Below are 15,517 nucleotides of genomic sequence, written 5' to 3' on the forward strand. Positions count from 1 at the left end.
ATACATATACATGTATATATATATTCTTTCCCCAATAGATTATAGGGTTAGGCACAATGGCATTTCTAGGCTATTGTCATAAATTGTGAAATCGTAAAAGTGGCATTTCACCCAAAATACAGTAGAACAGTTCTTTGTTAATTCAGCATTCAGTGTTACTCATGTAAGTGAGATTTTAACTAACGGTGCTCAATTAGTTAGTTTGAGTATTTTAAATAATTGACTCAGTTCAATGAGATATTGCTTTAGACGTAGTTTAATCTGAGGTCATTGAAACTTTGATTGCAAATTGGTTAATTTCAGGGATATACAGTGAGAGAAATTATTCACTGAACACAGTACATTTTGTGATTTTTGGTGAGGTGGGCTCACAACTATTCGTCCAATCAGGCACGGTGACCTTACCCAACGTCTGGCCCTCATGAAATATTCATTGCTGTTGAGTGTATTACAGTATGCATACATCATTCTCGCCCGTTTCCAGAAATAATCAGAGGCTTCCTGTCATGTACCATCATGAATGCTATGAGTTACCTGTGGTGATCTTTGCTCCAATCAAATCTCTCCTTCCCACTCCCCAACTGTCGCTTGCTTTCTCTTCATCTCCCTCCGTTTTCTTCCACTGTTGCTGTGCATTCCTTTCTCTCTACCGCTGCTCTTTTTGCATTTTCTCACACACATGCCCACAAACACTCAGACTCAAGGTGTGAATGCAAATACTGAAAATACCACATCTCATGTGATGTGATAATGATGTGATAATGATCATTCATCAGCAATGTTTTCCCTCTCTATTTTATACTTCACTGCTGAACTGTATCAGACTAGTCTATAACAGAGTTGGAGTAGGCAGAGTGATTGCACAGTTTGGGCAAAGATACTACATGTATAGCACAGTCAGTGACTGTGAAACGTACTTTGACAAGGAATGTATCCTGAGGAAAACAATTCTCAAAAAGGACTCACTGGTCACTAAACTGCCTCCCCCTGGCCAGCCGGGGCGCCTGATGGAGGGGAAAGGAACTGGTTGGAATAACGTGTTCCTTCCACGCGCTACGTCCAACCAGGGAAACTCCCCCGTCAGGTGTAAAGGAGCAACTTGGACACTCAGGCATGAAGGAAGCATGAGTTCAAGTCCGTTGCTCTCCCCTTGTCCTCCATATATGGGGACTAGGTTGGTGGAGGGTGTGTAGAGCCCAGGATCACATTAGATGATTGACACAGGGGTGAGAAATGGGTTACAAAATCGCGGGATAAAAAAATAAAATATATATATATTTTTTTTTTAAAGGACTCACTGTGCACTTGTGCAGTGATATACTACTCATGGTGATGTATCATTGTATGTAGGTGTCCTTAGCTGCTCACAAGCTGGAAACCAAATATTGCACTGGCCATGAAGCCAAGACGCAATATATTTAATATCACGATATTCAGCTATTAATGTCTGTAACTTAAAAAACATTTTTTTGCAACTCACCTTTGGGGTCCAGACCCACTGGTTGAGAATACCTCCTTTACACTTTCATTACCTAATACCTCAGAAAAACATACAAAATAAATGTACTTATCCTACAAAGAAAAAACTTACCCTGTAAAAATGTCTACCTTAAAAACTGTTATTTTTATTGGAAAGAAAATGCAAAAGAGGGAAGCCATGAATTGAGAATCTAATGATGACATACTGTCCTTTAAACAGAAGTTCACAGGTTTGATCTCAGCATGCAGAAAATGTGTATTAACCCATTTAGACCTACCATCGATTCTACAAATGTCTTCTAAATCCTGACAGTTTTCTGAAAAACACATTTTCATGTCAACGACCCCCAAAAATATATGTATTTGGCCACCGTCCCCCATCTGAAAATATGTAGTTCCCCAGAAGCAAAGATTTGAGTAAGAAATGTTCACTCTGAAAGAATATATTCAAAGATTTGCGACACATTTTCAAGATTTTAAAAAATAGCAGATCTACAAGCTCGTAGTGCGGCACTCGGTGCTGCGCTATGAGCTTGTAGATCTGCTATTTTTCAATAGCTAAAGTATAACAATGCTTGAAACACCAAAAGGGGTTCCCGCCTGAAATGCGTTAATCAACAGCCATGTGTTCTGTCGACGTGTCCTTGAGCAAGACACTGTGAGCACCATGATGTACCTCACTTGGTCTGGGTAACAGCATCTACTATTGCTTAATTAATCCAACGTATGATGGTTTCACTCTCCGAAAACAGACAATCTATAGTATAGTGCTGCATCAGCTTTCTTTGGCGAGCGACACCGCCGAACAACAAAGTATAGATCAGGCTTAAATGACTGAAATGTAAATGTAATTATTTAAAAGATTGCCTCATTCTTGGCACCGTTATCACACAGCCTGAAGCCATATAACTTGGCAGCTCTGTCCCACTGTAATCGTATTGATGATACTCAGACAGTGGATCTTTAAGCTTGTGATTCCAAATGTGCACTTCTCTCTCCAATGGGCTGCTTTATGCCAGTTGACTATCTTGCAGGGGCGTTCTCTCGGGGCCTGCCCACCAGCATGTTGTTCTTTGGGGAGCAGCTCTCGGGTACCATTGTCATCACCTGTACCGAGTACCCATAAGCCTCTGCTGCCCAGGAACGATCTAAATCTACTAGGCCCATACACTGCTTACCTGGAGAGGAAAAGAGGAGGGGAGGGGGGGGATAAGGGAGATATTCTGAATCAACTATATTGTCACATCACCGATATACAGGTGTAAACAACTGAAGAACCCAGGGCAAATAAGGTGATCATGTGTGTATGTAATAAAAATAATAAAATATGTTACCAATTGAGTAAATATATGTTTTTTACAACATGAGATATTTACCATTTAAGATAACAAAATAGCTGCCTACTTACCAAGAAAAAAGGTTGCTGTCTGACATGAAAGCAAGGCATAAGTTCTCATTCATTATTACACATTTTGCCTGCAAAATAATGATGTTTCCGAGGACAGAAAGATCTGTGTTTTGGAAACACTCACTGTTGAATTATTTCCCAGGTGAATAGTTATTTTGTTTCCTTTGGAAACAAATAGTCCTATTTGTAACAATTTCCTTGTTTTTGTTCATGCTCATGCTTGCTAATGCTTCCATGCACTGACAGGCTCCCAGTTATATTTCTCTTATCTCAATTTAAAGTATGACTGTAGCTCTGCCTTTTTCTTTCAAGATGGCTTTTTGCATCATTGATGGGAAAGAAAATATTGACGATTGATGGACATGCATATAGTCACGCTCTGTCTATTTGAAAAGTGTTCTATATGTGTCTGGCACGAGATTGTTAAAGCTAGAAGTTCCTTTTTTTAAGCGCTCAATCAGATCACATCTCCTGTTTTAGGAGTGTGCAAATAACACAGTATCTAAGCCATGAAGGGTATGAGGAATGTTTATTCATGCATCCAGAAATTCACCTTCAGATACAAAATATGTTTTAAACTAGACATTACCACACTTGTACAGTGCAGCGTGGGGCAGGTATGCTGCAGTTTATATATTTGTATGTTTTATGTATACATTATGTTTTGTCTATGAATATGTACAGTATTGTGTTTCATTTTGGGATGGGAATAGTCTTGAAAAATCTGAGCTCTAGCATCCTGTTAACCCATTTAGGCCTACGGCCGATTCTAAAAACGCCTTCTAAAGCCTGACCTAAGTTTTCTGAAAAACTTCAAATATGTATATAGCAGCATCAATTTTTTGTAATTTTTGAATACTGTACATACTGTACAGAACCCAAATATGGGTTCCCGGCCTGAGGGGGTAAGACACCAAAAGGGGTTCCCGCCCAGAATGGTAGCAATATCACCACACTCACTGCTTGTGGCTGGTGGGTTTGAAGCACGTCGTCTGAGGCCTCATACACACGTAAAGAACAAATGTTCTGTGCTCTGCCTGAATGCTTTTCCAATGGGAGTCACATGATTTGAACAAACATTTGTGTTTGATGGCTGTGTTCTGCCCCCAACCCCTCCATTAGCCTCGGTACCCAGGCTCACAAAAATTGAAAGCCTGGGGAACGGCCACTCTGGTCAAACTATGTGACTTCCATTGGAAAAGCATTGAGGCAGCCATGAAACACAGACAGAACACAGAATGTCTGTTTGATGTGTGTGTATGAGGCCTGAGAGGAAGTACTCCAAAATGATCAGACATGGGAGAGGGAGAGAGGCTCCTCAGATTCAAAGGGTCAACTTTGACTGTCATGCCAAACACCTTCTACAGACAATGAACACACTATATGAAGCATACAGAGAGCCTACTCTACCTCGGTGAGAAGACTTTCAGACCCTCAACTTTTGTGTAAAATCCACTTTATGGCCAGAAAATAAAATATTCCACCGTACTGAAACATTATTTTGTTACTCCAGTGCGCCACCTACAGATCTGGTCAATGAAAATGTTCTATTATCTAACTAATGCAATAGACCAGAGCATCCATCCATCCACTAACAAGGCTAAAAAGATGGTGAGGTGTAATGTTAAGATCATGACAAAATACCTATGATTTGTCTTTCAAGAGGCAATTGGACAGCTGTCTGGTCTGCAAACCGGCATAGGACCATGTGTTCCTGACCCAAAGGAGAGAAGAGAGTGGATGTCATTCTCAGTCTTATGTCCATTTCTGACTGGCATTCTCTTTGGTCTAATGCACACAAAAATAGAAATGTGTAATTGGAATAGGAACAAGCAGATGAATTGTCAGTAAATGAACACAGTACCTCTCAATGTCCCTGTGTTTATTTATTTCTGTGAAACATATTTGCTCTAGAAGTCCCACGGTTGCTTTCATCATAGAGAGCCCAGCTCAATTCAACACTGCACTCTTGAAAATATAACCAAGCTCTCCTTTTCCCTTCTCCTAGTATTACAGTAGAATGTGTTAATATAATCATTTTGTATTGTGTTTAGCCTTGTACCTTCTCACTACTGATTGCTTATAATGCTGACCTAGGAACTTCTTCTGTTAAATATGTATGGCCTTGTTGCTTTTTGACAGGCTAAAAAAACATCACAATATCTACCTGGGGCCAAGTGGACCACACAACCAAGAAAAAGGTACCATTCTCTGCATACAGTTGTTTTAAAAAGCGTTATTCTGCCACAGTTCTTGTAGCAAGCAACCCCTGGAGAGCACCTCCTCGTCTCCAACATGTTCCTGCGATAATTGATTCCATTCCTCTCTGCGAGGGGTCAACAGTGAGTGCAAGGCCGTGGTTGCAGGTGTGGTGGATTCACACTAAGCACCAATATCTCACTTTTGTTCCAGCTAGAAGCCATTTGTCACCACTATACAGTCTACTATAAAGAAATGGAGCATATTGAGTGCAATGGCAAAAAGGTATATATAGTAGACATGGGGCTTTGACAGCAGGTAATGGGGAATGAGAACGAAGAGGGCGAGATAAGGGAGATTTAGAGAGCCTACGTCACAATCATGTCTGCTTTCTCAATGAAAAATAGATGTATACCGGTACATTTCTTGTCAGAGTTAATGTTAGAGTATATATTTACAGATTGCAATCATGGTAATTAAATAGTTCAGTCTCTCTAGTTCCTCTTTTGGACAGATTGTTACAACACAACGAACAGCATTTGGTCAAACTGTCAAGTATCTCTTCATTGCTTCAAAACATAATTAATTAAAATAGGCAGAAGTGGATCAAATCACCAATCATTCCTTTTCTATATGTCTGAGAACAAACTTCAGATAGATGTTCAGGGTGAGCCAGTGTTATCACCCATCAAATAGTAGATCACGGTTTGCAGACAAGGTCCCATAGCAACCATTTTACAAATTTCCTCAAAGGATTGCTGACAGGTCCCATAAATCACTAATGGGATGCTCCTTCCCACTGCCCATCTCTCTCACCCTGGGGTTCAATATTGTGTGTCTATGCTGAGCAAAAATGGATGGTTAGACCGGAGGGTGTACATGTAAGTGTGTAAGCCTCCAACGTGTGGTTCCTTTGTTCCCACTAGGACAGATACTGTATCAGAGCATTGTGGTCCCATGGGGCCAGTAATTGTATATCACTCTCCAATGAGAAATTCATAGAGAAAAACAATAGTGTTATCTGTTGATAGATTCTGCATACAGAACAACATACCCATAGTGAGACCTGCAAAATTATGATATTAATGATAATACTGGTTCCTGTGCTGAATATTGTATAACTATGCACAGTCTGCCTTAAGGACTATAATTAACTGACCATTTTTGAAAAACAAGTTCTGTGTCACCATTTAAACAATCTATAGTGTCTAACTGCATGCATGGTGCAAGTGCATTTAGCTGAGGATTGTGTTTAGTCTTTTAATGAATCATGGAAATGTTCGAGTGTCATCACCCTTTAACTTTAAGCCTGCACCTGCCTTCCCCATTGCATCTTGGAGATGGGGAAAACAAATACTGCACCAGGAGTCTGGGACTGAGATAACTTTCTGTTACCACAATATAGCAATACACCAACAATTTGCATGATCACACCTAATTTTAAGATCAACTATTGGTGCACTAGAGGAAAGGCCATGGGATCACCAAAATCAGATCATCCTACAATCTGTATATGAGCTATCTTAAATGCAAAGTTGGCATGTTTGCCTGAGGATTGATTGATTAATTGAATACTGGCAGAAATGTAAACGGTACAGAGTACAGTCAAACACTTAGTCCAAAAGGATATCATTGAAAATCCTTACGAGGGGGTTATAAAGAGGTGGGGGTAGTCACTTGACTAAGGGAGGAGCAATCCTTTCCTCTCCCACTGGCCTGCTGAAAGTCGGATTTTCAGGCCTGTTTTAAGTGATTTGCATGGTGATAGAGGGAACGTCCTAGTTGTTCTGTCTTCAGGGACCATGAATGTGGAGTTTCATGACAATCTGCTGATTCAATGTTCATGTAACTTGTGTGCAAGTGGAAATACTGGTGCCAGAGAAGCCCATGGGGTCATCTAAATCAATCATCTAAATCCATCCTTGGGATTCCTTGCTGAGCAAGGAAGTGTTCATGGCAAACTGCCCGTTAGATTTTGTGTTTAAAGGGGCAGAACCTTTGTACACCTATAGATCGAAAGATGGAAGATTGTCAGTTGTCACTGGGCTGACTATTCAGGTGTATTCCAAGCATATGGTGCGATAACAATTTGATTAGTACTGCTCAGAATCCATTATGCTCCAGTTAATCCAGGAGCCTCTTAATACATTAAAATTAGTGAGAGGAAAACAGTTTTCATTAAATAGAGATAAAAACAGAAAGTAAGACTGCATGGTGCACAAGATGTTTCAAAAATCAACCAGTCGTGACCCTGGAAGGGAAATCTTCTTTGGAATCAGCAAGAAACACATTTGTGAATGTCCAAGACCTTCATCAAAATGTACTAATTAAAGTTTGTTACAATGTGACTATGATGAAATAGATATACGGCAGCTAATACATATTATATTTTAAAGACATACCTTAAAACTGAGACTCTCCTGGAACCTTTTGCTGTAAATAAGAAGAAGAAAGTAAGTAATGGAAAAAGATAGAAGAGAAGATATTTTGCTGTCACAGTCTAATGGTTCTTTGAATATCATGATATGGAACATTTTCTGCATTCAATTGTCTTGTCTACTGCAAGTAATGTGCTGTAGTGTATCTATCCTCTACTTGAGAAACCGTCTTGATAAAGAAACTGGCTACATTTATCAAAATAGACCTGTAATGCTTAGCATTACAGGACCTGGGACCTGTAATGCTTAGCATTACAGGTCCCAGGGAATAGAAAATCATTATTGAGAAACACTTTTTTTTGTGTAGAGTAGCTAGGACATTGACAATGTTTGTGCAACTCATTAACAAACTAAGATGTCATGGAAAAGGGTCAAAGGGAAGCTCTTAATGTTTAATATGGCCAGTTAGGGCATTTGCTATCAGAGCTACGATCTGTGTGGAGAGATGGGCAGTTTCACCACTCGTAAAAAAATATGCTGGAAACTGCTTGGAATGGAATGTTTACACCTGTAGAGTCTTCTCTCCCTTGTAAGAGTCTATGGAACATGACCTGAGGGGGAACACTAAAAGCAGCAGCAGGAACGAAGATTGACACAGTCAGGTGCGCTAAGGCCCTACCGCACATACTGTAAGATTTGCCCTCAAGAAAAGCTTATTTTTTTGTGGTCATCCTGTTTTGTTCTCTCTTTTTTCTCTTTTTTTAATTCCCTTGGGGAGATGCAGGTTGGGAATGGTTTTGTGTGAGGTTTGGGTGCAAACTTGCAAAGTGCTGTGTGAAAAGGTAGTAGTAGTGGCAAAGTTTAAATGTTACCAGAAAGAACCATTTTATGTTTGATAACTCAAACATAAAATGGTTTTTATGTTTGGTTTTTTATGTTTATGTTTAGTTGATGTTTTTCTAAATATAACTATTTAGAAAAACATCAACTTTTAGATCAGCCAATAAATACATAAAATTAAAGTTAAATATTAACTAGCACCCCTCAAAAATCACACCCATGTGAAGTGAGGGGCGCTCTTATCATCGTACATCATCATGACGTAACATGTCAATTTGCTCAGACACATGACGTAAATTATCCTTTCATTGTCAATGACAAATGTGACAAAAAGCTGTATACCGGTATAGCACCCCTCAAAAAAGTATACTACAGAACCTAATATGGCCTACTGGCAGTGTATACCTAATCTGCTTTCCAGCCTGATTCGCTTCATTCCGTGATTTGTTTTGTCACTTCGAAGTGACAAAACAAATCACGGAACGCAGCGAATCAGGCTGGAAAACCAGGCTAGTGTGAACCATAAATATGAAGCTAATTGGTTCAGCGGTTTGTGGGATTAACTCTGGACACCTACACACAGGGCTTTGTTTCTCTCACTTACTTTTTAACAGTATGGATACATCATTTAGATTGACACGTCAGCATATTATAAATATCACACTCATGCCACAGTCCCATTGTTAACAAAGTGCTGCCATGACTACAGAAACAACACCATTAGCAAACAGCGCCTGTCTCTTCTACCCTCCAGTGCTATTCCACTCAGGTCATATTTCAGTCTATGACATCATCGTTTAGAGGTCAAATTAGATGGTTCCTTCTCAGCAGAACGGAACTATTAAAAGGACATTTCACCCATAATGCAGTTGAGATTAATTTACTCCTAACAGTAAGTTTGACTAAATTCTGCAATTGATTCAATATTTGGGTGTAATGCCTTTTTATTGTCTATTTTTCCTGGAATCTATGTCTGTTTACAGTATCCATCTGTCTTTCCGTATGTCTGCCAAATATGGAGATGACTGAGGTCATAGTATTGACGCCAGAGACTGGCCTCCAACTACTCTGATAATGGATACTACACTACTGATTTGAATTTCTGAAAGACAAAAGTATTATTACTGTACAATTAGTAATAAAGTAAAATGGAACTGAATGAATATATCCCATGCAGTATTTCACAGCCAGAGTTTTTATTTTTCTATTTTCATCATGTTACTGGGCTTCACATCCTGATAGCCTCACCGAATGGATGAATTCAACTGTCATCAACACAAAAGGTTACCAGCTTACCGCACAATGCTTTTTAGAGTTTGGTGGGTATGTGTGACGCAATTTACCTTTAGCAGTTCCATGGACGACCTCATCTAAATGTCATCCTTTCAAATTATGTCTCATGATGGTAGTCACAATCTCTCTCCTTCCTAACTCTCACTATTGTCGAGTAGCTGCAGGTGTTTGCTGGATTGTTGGTGATTAGAGACAACTAGTGAACAAAGGTGTGTGTGTGTGTGTGTGTGTGTGTGTGTGTGTGTGTGTGTGTGTGTGTGTGTGTTCGTTCAATATTGAATTAGTACGGTCTAATTGTAATGTCCCCAATAAATAAGTATTACAAAAATCACACCCGTGTGAACTGAGTGGTGCAACTCCCCTCTCCCCTGCCCCTCTCTCTTTCTCATTAGCAGGCAGTGCAGCACTATCTCTCTCTCTGTTTCTGGCACAACAGCGCCACTTTTGACCCTACTGGTACAATAAACATAGTAACATATAACATAGTCACGGACATTGCTGTTCCTTGGAGTGGTTGCACCACTCAAAAATGGTACTGTATTAGTTGCATGGAAATTAGTAGGTTAATAGGTGTACAGTATGTGTGAGAAAGACAGATGGAGAGAAGGATAGACAGGGAGAGAGAGAGGGAGAGAGAGAGAGAGAATGTGGGGAACAAAGTGGGATAGGAGGAGGAAGAGAGAGAGAGAAACAAAGAAACAGAGGGTGAAAGGATGATGGAGAGAGAGGAGACTAATAAGCATGTGAGAAGAGAAGGTCCAGAACAGTCATAGACGCAGCAGGTCAAAGAGACCACCAGAGAAAAGTACAGTACTGATTTAATTGAACTGAGAGTGTAGAAATGGGCCGGAGGGCGCAATTGTAGTGAAATGGAACAAAATGTTGTGCCAGTGAAATTATGATTGGTACACAGTAAAATCCTTGTTAAGTTAACTTTGAGAGTGTAAACATGTAGTTGGTATATGGACACAAATGTTGGTTAGTGGTAAACCTGAGGCACACAGCAGGTGTTATTCTGACTACAGTAAGTTGATTGGCACTGCATGAGAGGGCCTTGGTTATAAGTTATAACACATATTATTGAATATTATTATATTCTGAAATACAAGTTATTACATGGGATACAATCTATCAGCTTTACTGTAGGCCATTTCCTATTCTCCGTCTTATTAAGTATGACTGTTTTCCCGATACTGTATCAGGAACTTAGCAAATCTTGATCTATAAAATTCAGTGATCTGGTTAAAATATGAAACCGCTCTACCAGTATGTAATACGTCTACTGCACATTGCACATTTAAATTAGGGGTATGCTGAAATATCGATATTGCGATATATATAGATACATCCTCCCGCGATAAATAATCGAAAATAAATAAATAAAATTTGTTCATAATGAAGTGATGAACAACATGTTTAGAAAAGGAGGAAATGACAGCTAAAATAAATCAAATTCACATTCCACAGCAACCAGAAGTACTGAATTACTGGATGGTGATTTGTCCAAACAGCTTTGTGGGAATACAAAATGCAGAATGCATTTCCCCAGCAGTGGACAAGTTCACTGACACCAGTGATAATGGTCAGTTGGTGGTGTTTGTGAGGTATTATAATGACTAGAATTTCGCCCCCCTTCGGGGGGCTCAATCCTAGTGTCGTTGCAGCGCAATATGGGAAGAAGGAAATTGCGGGAATTGACAGACTCCACTTCATGTTTCAGCTGTGGTTTTAAACTCAGTAGTGTGCCCTGCACACAGCGCACACTCGCAATTGCAGCTGGAGGGCGACGCGACACACACACACACACACACACACACACACACACACACACACACACACACACACACACACACACACAGAGCGATGTGTGGATAAATCACTGAGATTTGGGAAATGTGTTCAGAAGTACAACGATTAAGCACGCACAGGCAAATGTCAGAAGCATCTGTTTCGGTTTCCAAACAGGAAGTTGTAAATGTGCTTATTAGACGGAGGCAGCGTGATGCTGGCATCTATTGTGATGCCAGCATCACCACATTTCACATAGAAATATAAGCACCCATTTACTCGCTTAGCGGAGACTGTGGGGTGGTAGAGGACATCTCCCCGGACGCGTGGGTATGTCCAGATAGTTGCCTCGCGGAGGCCTCTTTGTCCAGTGTCCATTCTGGGTCTGGAAACGGCACTTTTTTGAGTGTTGACCCCAATAGAAGGTCTGCTGCTCTGAATTTTACACCTCTCCCGCTTAGCGGAGACTGTGGGGTGGTAGAGGACATCTCCCCGGACGCGTGGGTATGTCCAGATAGTTGCCTCGCGGAGCCGTCTTTTGTCCAGTGTCCAGTCTGGGTCCGGAAACGGTAATTTATTTTGCATTGACCCCAGTAGAAGCTCTGCTGCTCTGAATTTTACACCTCTCTCGCTTAGCGGAGACTGTGGGGTGGTAGAGGACATCTCCCCGGACGCGTGGGTATGTCCAGATAGTTGCCTCGCGGAGGCCTCTTTGTCCAGTGTCCATTCTGGGTCTGGAAACGGCACTTTTTTGAGTGTTGACCCCAATAGAAGGTCTGCTGCTCTGAATTTTACACCTCTCCCGCTTAGCGGAGACTGTGGGGTGGTAGAGGACATCTCCCCGGACGCGTGGGTATGTCCAGATAGTTGCCTCGCGGAGGCCTCTTTGTCCAGTGTCCATTCTGGGTCCGGAAACGGTAAAAATTTTTGCATTGACCCCAGTAGAAGCTCTGCTGCTGTGAATTTTACACCTCTCCCGCTTAGCGGAGACTGTGGGGTGGTAGAGGACATCTTCCCAAACGCGTGGGTATGTCCAGATAGTTGCCTGGCGGAGCCGTCTTTTGTCCAGTGTCCACTTTAGAAAGTCCATGCACTCCAGTGAATAGCATTTATCCATTTAGATAACTTTTTTATGTTATTTAATTACTTATTTTTACACAGAAACATAATGTGTGTCTTTACAATAACTGTAATGTAATAATAATACTAATAATGTAATGTAAAAATTATTTAATTAACGAATTAAATAATCTTATTTTATTCTGAAAGCAACCGGATGTCTTAAATCTGCTAGCTCTCAGACCGGAAGTTCTAAATTTGCTCATAAGACAGAGCCTTAGACGGAGCCAACTCGCAGGCAGTGCGAGAGGCTGGTTACAGGATTCTATAGGTCAGCCGTTTTGGTGTGACACACACGGCTTCCACATTTAGCTTCATACTGGGTGAAAGTGTCCTTCCAAAAATTATTATTTAGCTCGAAATTCTTATTCACAATGACATCGAGTTGAGGTGTTTGTGTTTTAGGGTAATTGTTGCATAAGCGCTATTTCGCACTATTTCTCCCTCCCCTCCCCTGTGTCTGAAGCAGCTAGCATGGAAGCTATATGGATTATGGAAGCTTTCCCTCCGATTGCACACAACCATGCCGTTATCCACGCGTCCATCCGATTGCTTTTAATGTAAATGTCCCATCCACTGAGCAATAGCGATATAAGCGCCTTATTCATTCATTCGATTCATTTGGGTGTGGGGCTGTGCAGTGCTGTGGGCAGCCTTTCTGACGGAGGCTCGGAGCTGCTGCTGCTGACGCTGTTCGAGTCGCATGGAGCAGTATAGAGTAGGCGTGGCGCAGCATTAGAAGGGTGCAGCAAATGCACGACATTGAGGGGTAGAAACCATCCCGGTCGCGTGGTTCATCTAACGCGTGTGTCACTGTGAAGGACTGGCCCCAATAAGTGAACGTAGTTGGCGTAGTAGACGCCAACATGACGATTCTGACGTAGGCTGGTGATGTTGAGCAACAATGGCGTGGTTGACAAAAGTAATATTTATTCAGTAATTAAGACATTTCTTTCAATGAAATGTAGCCTATATGTATTCTGGGAGGGTGCCGAATTTATTTTGCATATAGAGATGTGTGGTGAAAGTGTGGTTGGGTCGGAGAAAGCTGTTGGATAAACGGCCATGTGCTTATGTACCCCTGTCTATTAGGGTAGCAGGATTATTATGATTATTATTATTAGTATTGTTATTGTGATTATTACATGGATTATTGTTGTGATGTGAGCTTGTGGCTGACTCACTATCTAGAAAATAAAAACATGGCACTTCATTTAAAATAGGTTACAGACCCCTGTTATATGCGCTTGTTTTGGGATTATTTTTAAAGACCTATTTACTTGTTTCTATGAGACATGGCAACGCCAACAGCGCAGCGAAAGGCATCCACGTCTTTCTCTTGTGAAATGCTGAGATTAGAAACGACCATAATTATTTCATTTCTCAACCTTAAAAAATAAATAAAGACATCTCCATAATCCTTGGGAAGTGTGTGTAGCAAAAGTAGTCGGCATTGTCATGGTTGAAAGTATTCATGCAACACTGACGCTGTAAGCTGTGTGATGCTAACGCGCTAACACCGTTAGCATGGTCTGTGTTGGTCAAAGGAAAAAGGATAGATATGAAACTACTGGCCAAAGTGTCATACAAAACACAACACCTAAAATCGGAATGTGATGGTGACCTATTGAGCACAAACAGACAATCATGATTTGCTTGCTGGACCTATAATTAATTTATGTGCATTACATTTCCACCTCGCACATATAAATCAAAAGCAAGATGGATGCTAACGCGCTAACACCGTTAGCATGTTCTGTGTTGGTCGGAAAAAGGATAGATATGAAACTACTGGCCCAAATAAATGTCATAGAAAACACAACACCTAAAATCGGAATGTGATGGTGACCTATTGAGCACAAACAGACAATCATGATTTGCTTGCTGGACCTATAATTAATTTATGTGCATTACATTTCAACCTCGCACATATAAATCAAGCCACAGTGCAGTCAGAGAGTAGTTCACAGGTCACACACAGGAGCAGTGAAAGGGGGAGGGGCCTTCGGATGGCAGTGTAGAGTAGGCACGACATTGAGGGGTAGAAACCATCCCGGTCGCGTGGTTGATCTAACGCGTGTGTCACTGTGAAGGACTGGCCCCATTAAGTGAACGTAGTTGGCGTAGTAGACGCCAACATGACGATTCTGACGTAGGCTGTTGAGGTTGAGCAAGAATAGCGTGTTTCAGAAAAGTAATATTTAAACAGTAAAGAAGACATTTTTGGCGAATGCAATGTAGTCTATGTCTTTTGTGGGAGTGTGCAGGTTTTATTTTGCATAGAGAGATGTGTGGTGGAAGTGTGGCTTGGTCGGAGATAGAGCACGAATGAACAGCCAGGTGCTCATGTACCCCTGTCTATTAGGGTAGCAGGATACCAGTGATAATGGTCAGTTGGTGGTGTTTGTGAGGTATTATAATGATACCAGTGATAATGGTCAGTTGGTGGTGTTTGTGAGGTATTATAATGATACCAGTGATAATGGTCAGTTGGTGGTGTTTGTGAGGTATTATAATGATACCAGTGATAATGGTCAGTTGGTGGTGTTTGTGAGGTATTATAATGATACCAGTGATAATGGTCAGTTGGTGGTGTTTGTGAGGTATTATAATGATACCAGTGATAATGGTCAGTTGGTGGTGTTTGTGAGGTATTATGATGATACCAGTGATAATGGTCAGTTGGTGGTGTTTGTGAGGTATTATAATGACTAGAATTTCGCCCCCCTTCGGGGGGCTCAATCCTAGTGTCGTTGCAGCGCAATATGGGAAGAAGGAAATTGCGGGAGTTGACAGACTCAGAACCGAATAGTTCTGATGATCCTCATGGGGGCTACCCGCAGCCCCGCCTCCCCGCAGGCCCCCCCCCCCCCCCCCCCACAGCGGTGGGAAAAAATAAGTTGATGTTTTCACTGGTACTTTGGGTAGGCTACAGCAGTGATACTCAACCTCAGGCCCGCGGGCCACATCAGGCCCGCGGGACCATTATGACTGGCCCACCAATGAAAATCTA

At 41.2% G+C, this 15,517-nt stretch overlaps 1 protein-coding gene across 2 annotated transcripts in view; it reads right to left on the minus strand.

The window, feature by feature from the left end:
* Positions 1-1,611: 1,611 nt before the first annotated feature.
* gstcd (glutathione S-transferase, C-terminal domain containing) overlaps positions 1,612-15,517 on the minus strand; it is a 72,142-nt gene continuing 58,236 nt past the window's right edge. For both annotated transcript variants that reach the window (XM_080759825.1, XM_080759824.1), the window contains 3 exons: positions 7,489-7,519; positions 4,532-4,601; positions 1,612-2,657 (listed from right to left, as the gene is read on the minus strand). In XM_080759825.1, coding sequence (XP_080615951.1) covers positions 2,503-2,657; positions 4,532-4,601; positions 7,489-7,519 — 256 coding nt within the window. In that variant the 3' untranslated portion in view covers positions 1,612-2,502. The remainder of the gene's footprint in view (positions 2,658-4,531; positions 4,602-7,488; positions 7,520-15,517) is intronic.

The sequence above is a fragment of the Protomyctophum bolini genome (assembly GCF_963924005.1).
Source record: "Protomyctophum bolini genome assembly, chromosome: 3".
NCBI classification, from domain to species: Eukaryota; Metazoa; Chordata; class Actinopteri; order Myctophiformes; family Myctophidae; genus Protomyctophum; species Protomyctophum bolini.